The 20,200-nt window shown below is 50.9% G+C and overlaps 1 protein-coding gene across 1 annotated transcript; it reads left to right on the forward strand.

Moving 5' to 3' along the window:
* Positions 1-15,858: 15,858 nt before the first annotated feature.
* Positions 15,859-18,132, forward strand: LOC123082403 (uncharacterized). Its single transcript, XM_044504740.1, has 2 exons — positions 15,859-17,258; positions 17,666-18,132. The coding sequence occupies exons 1-2, from the start codon at positions 16,975-16,977 to the stop codon at positions 17,703-17,705; spliced, it is 324 nt and encodes a 107-aa protein (XP_044360675.1). The 5' UTR covers positions 15,859-16,974; the 3' UTR covers positions 17,706-18,132.
* The last annotated feature ends 2,068 nt before the right edge of the window (positions 18,133-20,200 follow it).

Genomic DNA, 20,200 nt, shown 5'->3' on the forward strand with positions numbered 1-20,200 from the left:
GGAGCTCGACCAGCTGTTTCAGCTGGTTGCTTAAGGGCACCGGGTGTTCGGCCTCAGCATACTGAGACCAGAACACCTTCTCCGTCGAGCTTCCCTCCTCGGCTCGGTAGAAGGCGGCGGCATCCGACATGCTACGGGGCAAGTCTGCGAATGCTCCTGGAGAGCTCCGGATTCGGGTAAGTGACAAGTGATTCACTTTTACGTGCTTGCTTTGCATAAAGAATGCCTTGCCCGCCGCTATCTTTTTTATTGCCTCAACCTCCTGGAGGGCCTTCTGGGCTTCGGCCTTGGCAGACTTGGCATCTTCAATGGCCGCCGCGAGCTCAGACTCTCGCGTCTTCGAGTCAAGCTCCAAACTCTCATGTTTTTTCATGAGAGCCTGGAGCTCTTGCCACACCTCGCCAACCTGCGTCTCATGCTTCTCCCGCTTGGTGCGCTCCGTGGCCTCCCTCTTTTCGGCCTCGGACAGCGCTTGCTTAAGGGTCGCCACCTCAGTTGTGGCCCCTACAATAGTCGCGTTAATCCTGTCACTTTTTGCAATTGCACCTTTCACATATTTCAATAAGGTATTTCCTACCTTCCTTCTCCTCGAGCTGCTGCTTGGCTAGGCCGAGCTCTTGCTCGGACCGCTCGAGGTTCTGCTTCAGCGTATCCACCTCCGCAGTCAGTGCGGCGGAGGCCAGCAGCGAAGCCTGCATACGCATATTGACTTGATTATGTTAGACTCCTGCGATTATTAGATCCTCTATTCGGCTTTTCTTTCCGAACGCTGAACAGAGCATCAGGGGCTACTGACTATGCGGTAATATTTTTACATATTCTTTACTTACCTCAAAGCCTGTTAGAAGGCTGGCAAAGGCTTCAATCAGTCCGCTCTTGGCGGACCGAACCTTCCGGATCACCACACTCATAATAGTGTGGTGCTCCTCGTCGATGGAGGCGCCGTTAAGCGTCTCCAGCAAATTGTCCGGTGCCTCCGGTTGGACGGAGGTCACCGGCTCGGTAGGCTTTCTCCTCTTGGAAGGAGGCTGCCTACCGGAGTCCGGAACCATTGAGGGTTCCAGCGCGGTGTCCGGCTCAAGGCCGGACTTGGAGCCCTTGGGGGTTCTATCCCCTTTACGCCTGGAGTCCGGGAGGTTGCCTTGCGGCGCCTCCAGGACCACCTCCTCCTGGCTTGGAACCTGTTGGGACGCCACCTCGGCGCCGTCCGTAGGGTGGGGGAGAAGCTGTCGGAAGCGAATTCACATCCGACGAGTCCAGGGAGCCGCTCGACGACTCGTCGAGCCCGGCCTTGGGCGGACTGCACAATCATGTTCGATGTAAGGAAAAGCTGTGCAATGGGGGAATACTATGAATCACTCTGGTATCCGGATACTTACCATTTCGCCAGGGGCTTGGCCCTGTGCGGCCACTCCTCTTCGCCGTCGTCGGCGTTGGTGGAGTAGTCCGGAGGAGGGGTCTTCCCCCTCTTGGACCCTTCGGCCTCCCCGGTTGGGGCGGCCTTCCTTTTCTTCCCTCCCCCCACTGGGGGGGGGGGAGAGGTCTCCTATTCCTCCTCCTCGTCTTCATGGGAGGAGCACGCCTTGGAGTCGTCGGATGGTGAATCCGACACCTCCTGGCGCCGGGCACTCTTTCGAGTCCCCGTGGCCTTCTTCTTGGCCTTCTTCTCCGGCACCACGTAAGGTGCCAGAACCAGCAGCTTCGCCAAGCGAGCGTCCGCTGGCCTTCGGGCAAAGGAGCCGGACAGTTGATCTGTCCGGACGTCTCCTGCCAATCCTGTCAAAGGTAAGGGAACTTAGATCCTGCATGGAGTCAAACTATGAAAAACTAATACCCTGTAAAAGGCGAAAACAGCTTACCTCACGAGCATGACACTGCGTGCTGAATCCGCAATCCTCGGTAGCGGATGCGGGGGCCTCGGCGCCCTTGAAAAGCACCTTCCAGGCATCTTCGTACATCGTGTCGAAGAGCCTGCTCAGAGTTCGGTGCCGCGCCGGGTCGAACTCCCACAGGTTGAAAGCCCGTTGTTGACACGGGAGGATCCGACGGATGAGCATAACCTGGACTACGTTGACAAGTTTGAGATTCCTGTCCACCAGGGTTTGGACGCATGTTTGGAGTCCGGTCAGCTCTCCTTTTTTACCCCACGACAGGCCCGTCTCTTTCCAGGAGGCGAGCCGCATAGGAGGTCCGGATCAGAACTTGGGGGCTGCGACCCATTCAGGGTCGCGCGGCTCGGTGATGTAAAACCACCCCGACTGCCACCCCTTTAGGGACTCCATGAAGGAGCCCTCGAACCATAGGACGTTGGGCATCTTGCCCACCATGGCGCCTCCGCACACCGCTTGGGTGCCGCGCACCACCTTCGGCTTGACATTGAGAGTCTTGAGCCATAGGCCGAAATGGGGGCGGATGCGGAAGAAAACCTCGCACATGACGATAAACACCGAGATGTTGAGGACAAAATTCGGGGCCAGATCATGGAAATCCAGGCTATAGTAGAACATGAGCCCCCGGACAAATGGGTGGAGAGGAAGCCCAATCCGCGGAGGAAATGGGGGGGGGGGGACACCACCCTCTCATGGGGCCTGGGGGTGGGGATGAGCTGCCCCTCTTCGGGAAGCCGGTGTGCAATGTCGTTAGACAAGTATCCAGCCTTCCTCAGCTTTTGATGTGTCCCTCCGTGACGGAGGAGACCATCCAGTTGCCTCCCGCTCCGGACATGGCTGGAGAAGGTTGAGGTGGGGTGTGCGGACTTGGGCGCTGGAGCTCGAGTGCGCGGAAATGGATAGGCAAAGGAGGAAGAAGGCGTGGATGAAAAGGTGGATCCTTATCCCCTTATATGGGCGGACGCGACTATGCGCCCCCACCAGCCTGGTAAAACTCGCTTATCTCCCAAGCGCCGTAGTCAATGGTGCGCTTGGGTTACCCACGCCCGTATTGATGAGAATCCCAGAATAAGGGGACACGATCTCTGCTTTAACAAGACGTGCCAAGGAATCCCCCTCGCTAAACGCGCTAAGGTAGAACAATAAAACGATTTGAATAAAGACTTGGCCGTGGTGTGATATCACGCTAGGGAATACGTCAGCTGATTAGATTTGTGTAAAAATTATTCTCTCTATGGCAATATGTGGAAACTTATTTTGCAGAGTCGGACACTACCTTTGTGTTCAAAATCTTCTATGAAGTACTTGGAGGAGGAATCCGCCTTGCAATGCCGAAGACAATCTGCGCACCGGACTTGTCGTCATTGAAGCCTGGTTCAGGGGCTACTGAGGGAGTCCTGGATTAGGGGGTGTCCGGATGGCCGGACTATACCCTCGGCCAGACTCCTGGACTACGAAGATACAAGATTGAAGACTTCGTCCTGTGTCCGGAAGGGACTTTCCTTGGCGTGGAAGGCAAGCTTGGCGATACGGATATGTAGATCTCCTACCATTGTAACCGACTCTGTGTAAACCCTAGCCCTCTCCGTGTCTATATAAACCGGAGAGTTTTAGTCCGTAGGACGAAGAACAATCATACCATAGGCTAGCTTTTAGGGTTTAGCCTCTCTGATCTCGTGGTAGATCTACTCTTGTACTACCCATATCATCAATATTAATCAAGCAGGACGTAGGGTTTTACCTCCATCAAGAGGGCCTGAACCTGGGTAAAACATCGTGTCCCCTGCCTCCTATTACCATCCGGCCTAGACGCACAGTTCGGGACCCCTTACCCGAGATCCGCCGGTTTTGACACCGACAGGCATCATCAATAACATGCGACATATCAGAACGAATAGCAGAAGCAGGTGTAGGTGTCGCAAACTTAGAAGGTGAATCAAGTGCAGAGCTAGATGACAGTTCCTTACTTCCCCTCGTAGTTGAGGGATAGATCTTGATTTTTGGATCTCTCAAGTTCTTCATAATGATATGCAGATATATATATATATATCCCAAGTGACTCAACGAATAGAGCTATGCTCCCCGGCAACGGCGCCAGAAAATAGTCTTGATAACCCACAAGTGTAGGGGGTCGCAACAGTTTTCGAGGGTAGTATTCAACCCAAATTTATTGATTCGACATAGGGGGAGCCAAATAATACTCTCAAGTATTAGCAGCTGAGTTGTCAATTCAACCATACCTGGAAACTTAATATCTGCAGCAAAGTGTTTAGTAGAAAAGTAATATGATAGTAGTGGTAATGGTAACAAAAGGTAACGGTAGTAAAAGCAATGTTTTTGGTATTTTGTAGTGATATAGCAATAGCAACGCAAAAGTAAATAAGCGAAGAACAATATATGGAAAGCTCGTAGGCAATGGATCAGTGATGGAGAATTATGCCGGATGCGGTTCATCGTGTAACAGTCATAACCTAGGGTGACACAGAACTAGCTCCAGTTCATTGATATAATGTAGGCATGTATTCCGAACATAGTCATACGTGCTTATGGAAAAGAACTTGCATGACATCTTTTGTCCTACCCTCCCGTGGCAGCGGGGTCCTTACGGAAACTAAGGGATATTAAGGCCTCCTTTTAATAGAGAACCGGAACAAAGCATTAACACATAGTGAATACATGAACTCCTCAAACTACGGTCATCACCGGTAAGTATCCCGATTATTTTCACTTCGGAGTTAACGGATCATAACACATAATAGGTGACTATAGACTTGCAAGATAGGATCAAGAACACTCATATATTGATGAAAACATAATAGGTTAAGATCTGAAATCATGGCACTCGGGCCCTAGTGACAAGCATTAAGCATAGCAAAGTCATAGGAACATCAATCTCAGAACATAGTGGACACTAGAGATCAAACCCTAACAAAACTAACTCGATTACATGATAGATCCCATCCAACCCATCACCGTCCAGCAAGCCTATGATGGAATTACTCACGCACGGCGGTGAGCATCATGAAATTGGTGATGGAGAATGGTTGATGATGATTGAGGGAGTCCTGGATTAGGGGGTCTTTGGACAGCTGGACTATATCCTTTGGTCGGACTGTTGGACTATGAAGATACAAGATTGAAGACTTCGTCTCGTGTCCGGATGGGACTCTACTTGGCGTGGAAGGCAAGCTAGGTAGTACGGATATGGATATCTCCTCCTTTGTAACCGACCTTGCGTAACCCTAACCCTCTCCGGTGTCTATATAAACCGGAGGGTTTTAGTCCGTAGGACATAACAAAAAACATACAATCATACCATAGGCTAGCTTCTAGGGTTTAGCCCCTCCATTCTCGTGGTAGATCAACTCTTGTAATACCTATATCATCAAGAATAAATCAAGCAGGACGTAGGGTTTTACCTCCATCAAGAGGGCCCGAACCTGGGTAAAACATCGTGTTCCCCGCCTCCTGTTACCATCCGCCTTAGACGCACAGTTCGGGACCCCCTACCCGAGATCCGCCGGTTTTGACACCGACATTAGTGCTTTCATTGAGAGTTCCTCTGTGTCGTCGCCCTTAGGCTTGATGGCTCCTACTATCATCGATAGCGATGCAGTCCAGGGTGAGACTTTTCTCCTCGGACAGATCTTTGTGTTTGGCGGCTTCGCACTGCGGGCCAACTCACTTGGCCATCTGGAGCAGATCAAAAGTTATGCCCCTGGCCACCAGGTCAGGTTTGGAAGCTTAAACTACACGGCCGATATCCGCGGAGACTTGATCTTCGACGAATTCGAGCCTCTGCCTTGTGCGTCACGCGGTCACGATGAGTACGATCTAGCTCTGCCATCGGACAGTGTTTGAGAAATCACACCGGCAGCCGCTCCGACCCTTAATTTGGAGCTAGTTGCGCCTCCCATGGACGGGTGGATAGACCCCACCACAGAGGCCGCATCTCCAACGGTGATCGAGCCGAATATCGATCTTACCCTTCGCGAGAGCCGTGTTGTTGAACTGTCGGATACTTCTCCGGCCACGGACTCCGAACCGCCTGCGCCCGTTCCTATCGAATCTGGTTGGGCGCCTATCATGGAGTTTACCTCCGCGGATATCTTTCAGCACTCGCCCTTCAACGACATACTGAATTCATTAAAGTCTCTCTCCTTATCAGGAGAGTCCTGGCCGAAATATGTCCGGCAGGATTGGGATGCAGATGACGAAGAAATTCGCCGCCCACCCACCACCCATTTAGTAGCCATTGTCGATGACTTAACCGACATGCTCGAGTCCGACTCCGAAGACATCCACGGTATGGACGACGATGCAGGAGACGAATAGGAACCACTGCCCACAGGGCACTGGATGCCCACTTCATCACATGACGTATACATGGTGGACACGCCAAAAGAAGACGGCGACGAGGAATGGAAGGATGCAATGAAGGGTTGCCCCCTCGAGAAGCAGTCAAAGAGGCGGCGTAAGCACCGCTCCAAATCCCGCCTCGGCAGAAACAACGATCATATAGACCCAGCGTTAGAGCAGAGTGAACGATCGCCGGACCACGGCAACACGGAGAATCAAACCAAACAACCCGACTCTATCAAAGATAATAGTCCGGATGACATCACACCGGACAGACACCCGGAGCAATAGAATGCCCATCAAAGTCTCGTTGCCACCGCGAGGAGTCTAAAAAAGCAGAAGCAAAGGCTCAAGGCTGCGCAAGACACACTCAGAATCAGATGGAGTAAAGTGCTCAACACAACAGCGAAGTACGGCAGTAATCACCCCACCAAGAGCTACCCGAAGCGGAAGTTGCTACCTGAATTCGATGAGGAGGCCTTAGATCCCCCGCAACCAAAAACTAAAACGGCCATCTGGCCGGATAGACGACCTCACGGCCAACATAAAGCGGCAAACAATGTCGCACATAAGCCAATACGCGATCCACGCGAGGGCTCGCATCAAAAGGACGGCGTAACAAAATCCATCTATGGACCACGCAAGCGCGCTCCAGCATATGATGCAACACAACAAACATCCGAACAACGCGGTACACCCAGATACAAGGGTGCCGCACACCCCCTATGTTTCACCGATGAGGTGCTGGACCATGAATTTCCAGAGGGATTCAAACCCGAAAACATAGAGGCATACGATGTAACAACAGACCCTGGGGTCTGAATTGAGGACTATATCCTCCATATCCATATGGCTCGAGGAGATGATCTCCACGCCATTAAGTATTTACCCCTCAAACTCAAAGGGCCAGCTTGCCACTGGCTTAAAAGCCTCCCCGAAAGCTCCATTGGAAGCTGGGAAGAGCTCGAAGACGCTTTTCGGGCAAATTTTCAAGGGACTTATGTCCGACCTCCGGACACGGACGATTTGAGTCATATAACTCAACAGCCCGGAGAGTCAGCCCGAAAGCTTTGGAACAGATTTCTTACTAAAAAGAATCAAATAGTCGACTGTCCGGATGCCGAAGCCTTGGCAGCTTTTAAGCATAGCGTCCGCGACGAATGGCTTGCCAGACACCTCGGCCAAGAAAAGCCGAGAACAATGGTAGCATTAACAAGCCTCATGACTCGCTTTTGTGCGGGTGAGGACAGCTGGCTAGCCAGATGCAGCACCAGCGACCCAAGTACATCCGAAGTTAGAGATGGAAATGGGAAATCACGACTCAGCAAAAATAATACGCGCCCGAATAAGGAAGACAACCCAAAGAGCACGGCAGTAAACGCCGGATTTATAAGCTCTCAGCCAGGTCAGCACAAGCCGCCCTCTAAAGGCAGCAGAGACGAACTGTCCAGCTTAAACAAAATTCTGGACCAAATATGTCAGATCCATAGCACCCCTGGTAAACCCGCTAACCATACCCACAGAGAATGTTGGGTCTTCAAGCAGTCCGGCAAGCTCAACACCGTACACAGGGGGGAGGATATACCAAGCGAAGACGAGGATGAGCCTCCCAAGAAAAACACTGGGGAACAAAAGAAATTTCCACCAGAAGTCAAAACAGTGAACGTGTTACACGTGACCAAGGGGAGAAACAAAGCGGTACTCCCAGAGAAATATACCCAAGTGCCTATCACCGCGGAGTCCTGCCACTGGTCGTCTCAACCGATCACTTTCGACCATCGGGATTACTCAGCAAGTATCCGGCATGCAGGATGGGCTGCCTTGGTATTAGACCCAATAATTGACAGATACCATTTCACATGAGTCCTGATGGAGGGTGGCAGCAGTCTAAACCTGATATATAAGGACACAATCCGCAAAATGGGGATAGACCCAACGAAAATTTGCCGCATCAATACTACCCTTAAAGGAGTAACGCCAAGCCCAGGGGCTCATTGCACGGGCTCCCTGCTATTAGAGGTTATATTCGGCTTCCCCGATAACTTCCGTAGCGAAAATTTAACATTCCACATTGCTCCATTCCAAAGTGGCTATCAAGCACTACTTGGACGCGAAGCTTTCGCTCGCTTTAATGCAATACCGCATTACGCTTCCCTTACGCTTAAGATCCCGGTCCACGTGGCATCATTACAGTGAATGGAAATATTAAGCGATCCTTGCACGCCGAAGAGAGTGTGACTGCCTTGGCAGCCGCACACTAAAAACGGCCTCACCAGCTAAAGCATTTGATAGGTCGTCAAGACCACGGACACGGTTAGACGAGTCTGGCGCAGCTATATGTAACTCACACAGGTTTGATAAGCCACACCCCTATTACAAATACAAGGGGCTCAACGCGCGCAGACAAGTGGCAATTTTTACTCATCTTGAATTATACATGGTTTCTTTAAACCTACCTTTTTGCACGACAACTTTTCACCTAAGTTTCTCACTTTTACAAATGACCATCGTGCTACACCTGTCCAGGATACGGCACAACGGAGACACAGGCGCAGACGTGCAGCAGGGACCCGTTCCAAGGATTCTTTTTAGATTAAGACCCTGCAAAAACCTTTTTTACTGTCTCTTGTTAATACACATCCTTGGGATTCTCAGTACAATTGAGAAGGATGCTGGCGTCCTGCATGTGGCCACGTCAGAATAATGCACGTTCCTGGACACCAGGGGCTTCTTACAAAGGGCACTGTTTAGGCCCGATTTATACCATAAAAGACCGAATACCTTAGGGAGTGTTCGTCGTCGCGAGTTTGGCCTTATATGCATCAGCTCCGAATCATGTCTTTGGTCAAATGTTGGGTTTTCCCGGCTCCTGTGTTTTGCTGCCTTACGTTCCGCTCTATCGGCTAAGGCGGCACCAGGAGAACTACTGCGATTGTGCCCTGGTTCATCCGGACGAGCACCTCAGTAGAGAAAGCCGAAAACTGACTGTCATGATATAGCGCGAGACTGGTCAACCACTCGATGACCTATTGGAATGCTAGAATTCCTCCGCTTTAACGAAGGGCCGTTTCCCGGCCAGGCATGTACGCACCCCGAATTCGGATGAGTGCGGAGCCACCAAGGGCTATATAGTAGCCCCACTATCAAACTCCTATGGCTAAGTGAAAGTGTTAAAGCATTATAGTCCGGTTGCCTAGTTCGCTATGCCATCACCTCCTTATTAGGACCAAGACGTTGGATTAAGTGTTAATACGCGTCTTCTGCAAACACCCCCGCATTATATGCGTGGGGGCTGAAGCCGACGACTGCAATCTTTCAGGTTATACACATGTATACATAAACGGCCGCACATGAGGCATCATATTACTTTCGGGCAAAAGTATAAATACAGCCTTAATAAATTTCATAAAAACATTGTGTTTACAATGGGAATACATGTCACTCAAACATAATATTCTTCGAGCACTGGGCCTCTATCAAACGAGCGCCCTCGAGAACTTCTTCGAAATAGTGCTCGGCAGCCACTCGGCCTATGGCCGAACCCTGCGCCGCAACAGTGGTAGCATCCATCTCCGCCCAGTATGCTTTGACACGGGCAAGGGCCATCCGCGAGCCCTCTATACACGCCGACCTCTTCATCGCATTGATGCGCGGCACCGCTCCAAGGAACTGTTGCACTGAGCTGAAATAGTTGTTCAGCTTCGGTTTTTCCGGCCACAGATGATCTACGACGGACCTCATGGCGAGTCCGGACAATCTATTGAGTTCGGCCCATTCGGCTAGCCGATCAGTCAAGGGAAGCGGACGCTCTGAAACGTTAAATTGCGACCAGAATAGCTTGTCCACTTCACGATCTGTCTGATCTTGGAAGTATTCGGCCGCATCGACAGCACTCGCCGTCAAATCCAGATATGCATCTGCCGAACTCCACAGCCGATCCAGAGGGCATACCGCGGATCTCCGAACTTCCTCCGCAGCAAAAAGGGCCTCCCAGCCACAATATCACCAGCTTCACGCAACTCTTCCTTCTTTGCCCTCATGGCAGAGCGGGTGTCTTTGGCCGCCATCGTGGCCTTTTCGAGGCCCGTCGCCTTCGCTTGGTTTTCATCTTCAAGGAACCGGCAACGGTCGGCAGTGTCTTTTAACTTTACAGCCATCTTGGCCATCTTTTCTTTGCTCTCGCAATGCGCAGCCTTCTTGGCTCTTAACTCTTCGGCCACCTTTAAAGCGGCCGCATTTCTAATCCTTTTTTGTTCGTTGGCTCGGGCAAGTTCCGCCCGAAGGGTCTCCACGGCGGCAGCTCCATCTGCAGTCACAACATATTAAAGATACTGGCATCATGCTGCTCTTACTATGTGACGTTAACCGGAAAAACATTACTTACCCTGTGCCTCGTCAAGCCGCTTGTTAACAAGCTCGATGTCGGCATCTGCCGCATCCAGTTGCCGCTTTAGTTCGGCAAACTCATTAGTCCAGCCAGCCACCAGAGCTCCCATCACCTGCACATAAAGCGGTATGATTATTACCAGGGACTACGATCCTCTATTCGCCGCCGTTCTCGACGACGACCACAGTCTCAGGGGCTACTATCTACACAGGGCACACCTAAAAATGTGCGATACTATCAAAAAGTATATCATTTCACGTACCTCAAAGCTCGTCAGTAGACTCATAAAGGCTCCATGCAATCTGCTTTCGACGGATGAAATTCTTTCCATCACTGTACCCATCAACGTACGGTGTCCTTCTGAGATGGCCTCTCGCTCCAACAGCTCCCTCAGTACGTCCGACCGCATACGAGACGGTGCCGGACTCTTTTGTTTGCTCTCTTCAAGAGCCGGACGCTGGGGACTTCGGTTGACTATAGGATTATCTTCTGGCCTCACTGGATCCGGAGAGGCCCTCCGTGACGACACTTCAAGGTCGCCCGCTTCTTGAGCGGGGGAGTCCGGGGGAGGCGTTTCATCATCTCCGGAAGAAGATCCCCTGAAGACGAGCTCTGCTGAGAAGGGCTAAGATCCGAACTGCAAGATAAACGCTTTGGTTATTTTCCTCAGTGGTAAGGTAGTATATCTCCACTATTAAAGTACTTTTTGGTTACTTACAGCTCGTTGGAGGGCTGATCCTCGCGCAGACTTTGTGCGGCAAAAGCACCCTCCAAGGCAGGACCCTCTAGTGGAGACTTCTTCTCCCGTTTGGAAGCCTCGGTTTTCGGATCTTCAGAGGCAGTCCTCTTCCTTCCCCAAAGCGAGAGAAGGTCGGATTCTTCTCCTTGGTTATCCTCCTTCATGGAGGTGCTCATTCCCTCGGTTGGAATTGGTAGCGATGGGGGCCCGCTTTCGACCTCATTATTCCCCCCTTTATCTTCCTTTGAGGGCTCCGGGCAAGGTGCTAGCTCGAGCATCTTTTCCAGTACCGGATTCTCCAAACCCTCAGGAAGGGGGGCCGAACACCGAATCATCTTCGCCTTTGTTAGCCAGTCCTGGTCAAAGAGCGATTTCTCAGAATGACGTCATGGTAAATAAAAGACAGTGTGTTCGGCTAAAGGATTACTTACTTGGTCGGCGGTACGGTTGCTGTTCAGGCCCACGTCCTCGGTAGTATCCGGACACTCTATTTGGGGTCCAAAGAATGATTTGTACATCTCCTCGTGCGTCAGGCCGAGGAAATTCTGAATAGTGCGCGGCCCTTCTGGGTTGAACTCCCACATGCGGAGGGGTCGGCGTTTGCAAGGCTGGACTCGACGAACCAGCATGACTTGCGCCATCGTAACCAGACTGAAATCTCCTTCGAAGAGATCACGAATGCGGCTCTGCAGTATAGGCACGTCCTTGGTTGGACCCCAGCTTAGTCCTCTACTAATCCATGACATCAGTTGTGGTGGAGGGCCCGAGCGGAAAGCAGGGGCAGCCACCCACTTGGCACTTCTGGGAGCTGTAATGTAAAACCACTCCTATTGCCATAATCCGGACACCTCTGGAAAGGAACCTTTGGGCCACGGAGCTCCTGCTATCTTTCTTATTAATGCGCCTCCGCACGCTGCCTACTGCCCCTCGACCATCTTCAGCTTCATGTCAAAGGTCTTGAGCCACAGGCCGAAGTGAGGGGTAATGCGGAGGAAGGCCTCACACACGACAATGAATGTCGAGATGTGGAGAAAGGATTCCGGGGCTAGATCATGGAAATCTAGCCCGTAATAGAACATCAAACCCCTAACAAAGGGATCCAGGGTGAGGCCTAGGCCTCGGAGGAAGTGGGAGATGAACACAACGTTCTCGTTGGGTTCGGGAGTAGGGACGACCTGCCCTCGGGCAGGCAGCCGATGCGAAACCTCGGCGGTTAGGTATCTGGCCTCCCTCAACTTCTTGATATCCTCTTTCGTAACGGAGGAGGGCATCCACCGGCCTTGAAGGCTAGATCCATACATGATTGAAGGTCCGAAGCACCTGACCTAGTTTGGGTGTTAGAACTCGAGGCGGGGGAAGGATTCGATTGAGCACGGGAGGAAAAAAAGTAAAAGCCTTGTCCCTTTATAAAGAGGGTGAATATCAAGCGTCCTCTCCGTAGCCGTTTGGGACTTGCCTATAATCTAGGAGTCCTAGACACGGTTGGGTTACCCACGACCGTATTGATGAGAATCCCGTAATTAGGGGAACACGATCTCTGCTTTGACAAGACGTGTCAAGAAACCGCCTCGCGTTATGTGTGGAGCTGGTTGAAGAAAAACGGTTCGAATAATCACCGAACCATGGCATGATGTCATGTTGCCAAAATGTGTCAGCAGATTAAGATTTGTGGAAATATTATTCTCTCTATGGTGGAATGTGGAACTTATTTTGCAGGGTCGGACACTATCCTTGTATTCAAATTCTTCCGTGGTGTATTCGGAGGAGGAACCCGCCTTGCAATGCCGAAGACAATACTGCGCGCCGGACTCATCGTCATTGAAGCCTGGTTCAGGGGCTACTGAGGGAGTCCTGGATTAGGGGGTCTCCGGACAGCCGGACTGTTGAACTATGAAGATACAAGATTGAAGACTTCGTCTCGTGTCCGGATGGGACTCTACTTGGCGTGGAAGGCAAGCTAGGTAGTACGGATATGGATATCTCCTCCTTTGTAACCAACCTTGTGTAACCCTAACCCTCTCCAGTGTCTATATAAACCGGAGGGTTTTAGTCCGTAGGACATAACAAAAAACATACAATCATACCATAGGCTAGCTTCTAGGGTTTAGCCTCTCCGATCTCGTGGTAGATCAACTCTTGTAATACCTATATCATCAAGAATAAATCAAGCAGGACGTAGGGTTTTACCTCCATCAAGAGGGCCCGAACCTGGGTAAAACATCGTGTTCCCTGCCTCCTGTTACCATCCGCCTTAGACGCACAGTTCGGGACCCCCTACCCGAGATCCGCCGGTTTTGACACCGACAATGACGATGGCGACGGATTCCCCTCTCCGGAGCCCCGAACAGACTCCAGATCAGCCCTCCCGAGAGGTTTTAGGGCTTGGTGGCGGCTTCGTATCGTAAAACGCGATGATTTCTTCTACCTGATTTTTTCCTCATCGAAACTCAATATATGGAGGTGGAGTTGGAGTCGGAGAGGCAACAGGGGGCCCACAAGGTAGGGGGGCGCGCCCCCCACCCTCGTGGCAAGGTGGTGGGCCCATTGGCCTTCATCTTTGGCAGGTATTTTTCTTATTTTCTGAAAAGTGTCTCCGTGAAGTTTCAGGTCATTCCGAGAACGTTTGCTCTTGCACATAAATAACACCATAGTAGTTCTGCTGAAAACAGCATCAGTCCGGGTTAGTTCCATTCAAATTATGCAAGTTGGAGTCCAAAACAAGGGCAAAAGTGTTTGGAAAAGTAGATACGTTGGAGACGTATCACGTATCATCCGACCCGTCGTTGTCCTCCCTCTCCTCCTTGGGAGGCAGTCCAACCATGGTACGAACCGCTCAATTATACTCGTGGGCAAGGGCGTGTGTGTTCCTTCGCTGCCACATCTTTACAATGCGGGTGCGGATGGCTTCCTCCTCTGCGGCCACCCGCGCAGCCGCATCAGCCGCCTCCATCCTCTTCTTCCCATGGCAGGCACGCTGGTCCTTGTGTGACTCATGCTCCGACGGATTGATGATGGGGAAAGAAAGATTGGAAGGCTCTCGGGGGGGGGGGGGGGGGGCGATGATCCAGCCCCGAAGGATCCGAGTGCCTGATGCGCCGACGCAATCGGCTCACGCTGAACAGTGCCCGCCGTCGGTAGGGCTTGTCCTCCCGGGAGCGGCGGAGTGCAATGCTGATGGCCATTGCCTCCTCCAACCCGCACATGACGACATCCTAGTCGACGGATCTGTACTGGTCGTCGTCGGATCCGTTGCCCTCCATGCCGGAGATCGCTGGATGGGAGCTTGGGTAGCAGAGTGGAGTGGAGTGGGGTGGCTAGGATTTGGTCCGGGGAGGGGATGGGGACGAATATATGTGGTGTCAGTTGGGACAGCGTGGGCCAGGTCTGACGTGGCGGACGCATCCCATCGCGCCCAAGCCTCCACATATCCGTCTCATATTTGGACTAGATATGAGAGGTGCCGTTCATTCCGGACGTTTCAAGCTGGTTTGAGGCGTCCGTCTGGGTTGGGTTTTTCTAACCGGTCACCGGGTATCTACACCCTATATGGAAAACAATTTAGTAATTCAACGAAAAGTCAAAAATTCTGAAAATATTTTTGAAATAAACTTGACCTTTCATTGTACTTGTCAGAAAAATTCTACAAAAAGAAAATCAGACTTTGACTTCTTTTCAAAAAAGACAATTTTTGGCCAAAGTAGTGTGAATAGTGACCTATAATAGCAAATAAATTTTGTCTTTTTTGCTCTGAAGTCAACGTTAGTTTTTGTTCGTGAAAATTTATATAGTAGTGCAAAAGTAAGTCAAGTTTATTCTAAAATTATTTCTGAACTATTTTGACTTTTTATTTAATTATTTTTTAAAAATCCTCATAATAGGGTGTATCTACAATCAGGAACCAAAGTGTATTTCCCCTTTGAGGCGTCCATTTGTAGATGCTCCAAAACAATGTATGATTTGTATCCTCCGATCCTTTTGAACATGAGAGGCACTGAGCCGAAACCTTCATGTGCCAATTGGCAAGCAAACCATGACAGGGGAGAATGGCATGCAATGTAGGAGTACCATGATTTTCCTTCTGGGTCCTCTCGCTCCGCTGGTCACCGATTGCAAAAAGGACGAAAAAGCACGCACACACAACCTGCTGCCACCTACGCGCAACGTCTGGGCGAATCGCCGCGACTGCCTCGCCCGCTCAGTCGCATACAAGCTACTCCAATCACAAATCCACAGCGCGGTAGCACGCACCCCTCGGCTGGCCCGGCGACGGCGTGGCATCCCGGTGGCACCACTCATTGCAGCACGCGGCGAACTCCACGGTCCAAGGGAAGGGGCCGTCCGGTCAAAAGATCCCCTACAAACAAAAAACATTCCTCCATCCTGTCTCTGCGCCGCGGCAGGATATTCCAGGAGATAGCGATCGATATCCATGGCGGGCGACGACGGCAGGCATGGCTCCAACCTGAGATCTGGCCGGCCTGTCTCAAAAGCCGGAAAAGCTCGGTCGCCGGAACCGAGAGAGCAGGCCAGGAGGCAGCTATGCTATGATTCCAGGGCCGGGACAGCGATGCGCCATGGCCATTGGCCGAGAGTCCCAACCCAGCCCAACCAGGAGGCAGCCGGCGACAGCGATGGGTCCTCTTCGATCGGGAAACCCAACTCACTACTCAAAGCGGCAGAAACCGTAGGGCCCCGGGAGTATCACATGGTCGCTTTCCATCCCAAATTAACCAGGAACGGAAACCCAAACCCAAAGCCGCCGGCCGGGGAAGAAGCAAAGGGAATGACCTACCTGATGACCACCACCTCCGGCCGGCTCCCCTGCTCGCTGATACGAGCTTGGCTTCCCTCACATCACATGTCGCCGTCGATCGACCAAACCCATATGCGGTGGAATCATTGGAACCATACCATACTCGCTCCAAGAATCATCCTTGCTAAAGCAACCATAGTAGTATCAATCAATCTGATAGTGCATGCTAAGTGGAGCAGTAGGGCCCTGCATGCATGGCTAGATAGATAATCTACTCTACCCAGTTTGGAACCTCCCTGTCCTCCTCGGGCGCGCAGCTGAATTCTGCTATTTATACGTAGGCTGATCACGACTAGACCTGCTGTGTCTGTGTGTTGCTGATTTCTCTGCTGCTTTTTTCGAGCCAAGCAACAAAGGGAAACCAGAGCCACGCCACATCTCTATCTGCTGCACATCAACGTCAGGGGATCGATCAAAGCTAAAACTACGCCAGATAGAGACACAAGAACAGATTTCCCATATATATATGTACACCAGATAGAGTAGAAGACCATACTATTATCGGCAGCTAGGACCATAGTATCACACACTCACTCACTCTCTCTTCTTCCAATCGCCGGCCACTTGTCACTCTCCTCTGCTCACTGCTCCGAACAGAGGAGCTCCAACTCCATCACCTCCTCTTCAGCACCAGGCGGAGGAGACGTCGTGGTACTTGTGCGAAGCAAGCTAGCTAGCTAGGCACGAGAGAATTCAGGCTGTGGTGAACTGATCACTGATCACTGATCAGTCACCTGATCTAGCTTGCAGCCCGCAGAAGCAAGAAGAAGTCCAGCCAGAGCGAGCCATGGGCGGCATTGCTGCTGGTCGATGCCGGATCAGTGGCCTGGCCTTGCTCGTCTGCGCCGTGCTCTTGTCGGCGACGATGGCGAACGGCATCAGGACTGGGGCAGTTGGTGGCACGGGTGCTCCTGGTCCGGCTGCTGCCGCGGCACAGGCTGCCACCCTAGCTGCGGCTCCTCCCGTCGCTGCCGCTGCAACGACGCCACCTTCGGAGGGAGCTGCATTGGAGGATCCATACAAGAACAGCAAGAGGAAGGTGCCGAACGGGCCCGATCCGATTCACAATCGGTATTGTTACTCGTGTCATCTCTGGTCGTTCTTTCTTCCTAAAACTGCGCTCGTGCTTAGTTTACTTCTCTAGTAGACTAGTGCTACCTCTGTACCAGATTTGAACTGCAAAAACGTCTTATATTTTGATACGAAGAAAGTATAGAACTTCTAACGTATAACCACACTTTGTACTGTAAAAACTCTCCATACTACAAAGTAGACAAAAATATAACTGCTAATGCTAATAATGCAGAGCCATATAGCATGCACCTACTCAGTTATTTAGATAAAAAAAATATGGAAGGATCCTCTGGCTGGTCCCCTGCATCAAGCATCATGGCCATGCAGACTTACCTCGATTCACCGGCTTGTTTTGCCTCTTGTGCATGTGGCTAACCAAAACCATGATGTGTTTGCTTTTTCAGGAGAGCCAGATGGGGAGACGCACCGGCAAGGAGAGTGTAAGGCAGGACAGGAGCAATCACGAAAACCGTCGATCAATGCTGAGAGGCTCAACGAGCGAGCAGAGCACACAAACATTGAGGTGGAATGGAAGGTTCCATGGCTAAGAGCCATGCATGCATGTGGTGGTGCTCATGATGGTGGAGGGCAGTTATATAGTTATAAGTATTCATTCATGTATTAGTAGTAGATACAGAGGGGTAGAGGAAGATGCATGGTGCACACTCCATGGCACCGTGGTTGCTTTGGCCAAAGTGCTTTGTTCTCCTCTCTTGATGATGTTTTGTTCTTTTTCTTTTTCTTCTTTGGAGGAGGGGTTAATGGTGTTAAAAGGAGCACTCCAACTCCAAGCTGAGCCTGCTATCACTACTCACTTCACTCACACAGAGAGTAAAGCTCAAAGATTCCTGGCATGCACATTTCGATTCTACTCCTACTATTAGCTTTCAGTCTTCCCGATGATGTTTAATAATTGGGCCGTATGTTTGCATGCTTTCAAAGGACTCAAAGGAGTACTAACAAGTGACTGACACCACTCTCTGCACACACTTACATGTGTGTACTCCTAGTAACAACCATCAACGATCAATCACAATACTCCGGAATTCGAGATGCTGGGGTGCAGTGCAAACGTTCGTGTAGGTGTAGGTGAGGTTCTTTTCACGCAGAAACGGGAGCAGGGTGCATGGAATGGCAAGAGGTAGCAGAGTGCCGCTAGACCCATCTCACCCACATGCACCTTGATAACCGGGCAACGTCGTCACTGCTAGGCGATTTCATGGTTGGCCGCGCCACTTCTTTTGCAGGCAGACACAAGGAGGAGGAGCCGCATCGTCTCTTTGCTCGCTTTATCTTTTCTCTTGAGCTGCCGCTGCTGTCGAGACGCGCATTTTGAGGTTCCGTACGTCTGCATGGCTGCTGATCCTGGCCTTGAACCTCGCTACGAAGAGCTGCGAGAGGCAGCGATGGCTGACGATGCATGGCGACCTGCTGATTTGATTTGCTACTAGTACTGTGCTGACAAGTGACATAGGCTAGTACTGTGCTGACATAGGAGCATCTGATAATATGGATGCAAAAATAACAAACTTTTGCATCTTCGAGGTCCAGAACACTTCTCCAGTAGACGATGTAGATGCAAAAAAAAATATCAAGATTCAGAATATGAAAAAAATGTCAAGATTCAGAATATGAAATCAATATTGTTAGATGCATCATGAAATTAATTTCCATACCATATAGCTTTAGTATTATGGATGTTGATTTTTTTTCCACAAAGTTGGTCAAACTTTACAAAGTTTGATTTTAATCAAATCTTATATGCAGATTAAAAAAACGAAGAGAGTACATCTTCAAATTTACATTTTATATTGGAGATGCTCTTGGCTGCATGGGACAAGGCTCGCTCTCCTGCAGCCAGCGGCCGGAGCCCAAGGAGGCAAGGACGACATGGCTTGCTACAATCCTAACGCATGGGAATGAGTACATGGATAGCAGGATCAGGGCCAGGCGGTACACACTGACACCTAACACTGATAACTGCGCTAGGTTGGGACTCGAGTACGGGACATGCATGCATGGTTGCTTTCGTCAGTTCATCGCTTTGATCTAAGCCGTTACTATTACTAGCTAATTGTTGTGCGACGTCCTGAGTGGTTTTTTCCTATGACCTGTTCTGCATCAACGCCGACGGGCAGGATAGTGTGGCAGAACGTGGCGATGGTAGAAAGGGGATGAGAGATTTTAGGAGCCTGCACAAATGATACCTTTCCTAACAGTATAGAGTTTTTTTTTGGGGGGTATGGTGGCTGAGAGTTAGTGAGCAAAAGAAATATGTTCGTGCTTGTGAAATACTAAACATTTGGGGCGCTTGATTGACAAAATGGAATAACCAATGCACACATACTTTGCTTATTGTTCCGTGGCAATACATGGAACTAATGGTGTGGTTGAATTTCTTCCGTGAACAGCAATACGCAAGCGTATGGCCAGCATGACAAGAGACACACGCAGGCCCTGCCATATAAGATCTAGGGTGGTCCTCATCCTCCTCCGCTGGTGCGCTGACCTCCTCCACCGCCACCGGCTCTATTGGTGGGAGTGTGTGACGAGACCCGAATCTACCGGTGGGAGCCATAGTTTCCTCCTCTTGGAGCACTAGATAAGTTTCCGTTTGGAGGTGGCGTGATGATGGTGTCCCGTTGGCATGGAACAAGGTCTCCCCGCCACGCCCTTGTTCCAGTGATGCTTACTCGTATCTCTTGGACGTGTGGAAGATGGTGTGTCCTCATATTTCGTAGGTTTGTCTAGGTCACGTTGTCTTGCGAAGCAGACAACATGGTTTTACATCTTGGTCCTCCTGCTCTAGTTCCGACCGACGAAGATTGGCCAGCCTTGACCTCGTTAGAGTGCGTGGAAGGTTTGTGTTCCCCGATTCCGTCTGGCTGCAACTGGGGTCTTCTCTCTCCGTCGTTTTCTTCTATGAGGCGCCAATTTCC

Source organism: Triticum aestivum, chromosome 4A (assembly GCF_018294505.1).
Source record: "Triticum aestivum cultivar Chinese Spring chromosome 4A, IWGSC CS RefSeq v2.1, whole genome shotgun sequence".
NCBI classification, from domain to species: Eukaryota; Viridiplantae; Streptophyta; class Magnoliopsida; order Poales; family Poaceae; genus Triticum; species Triticum aestivum.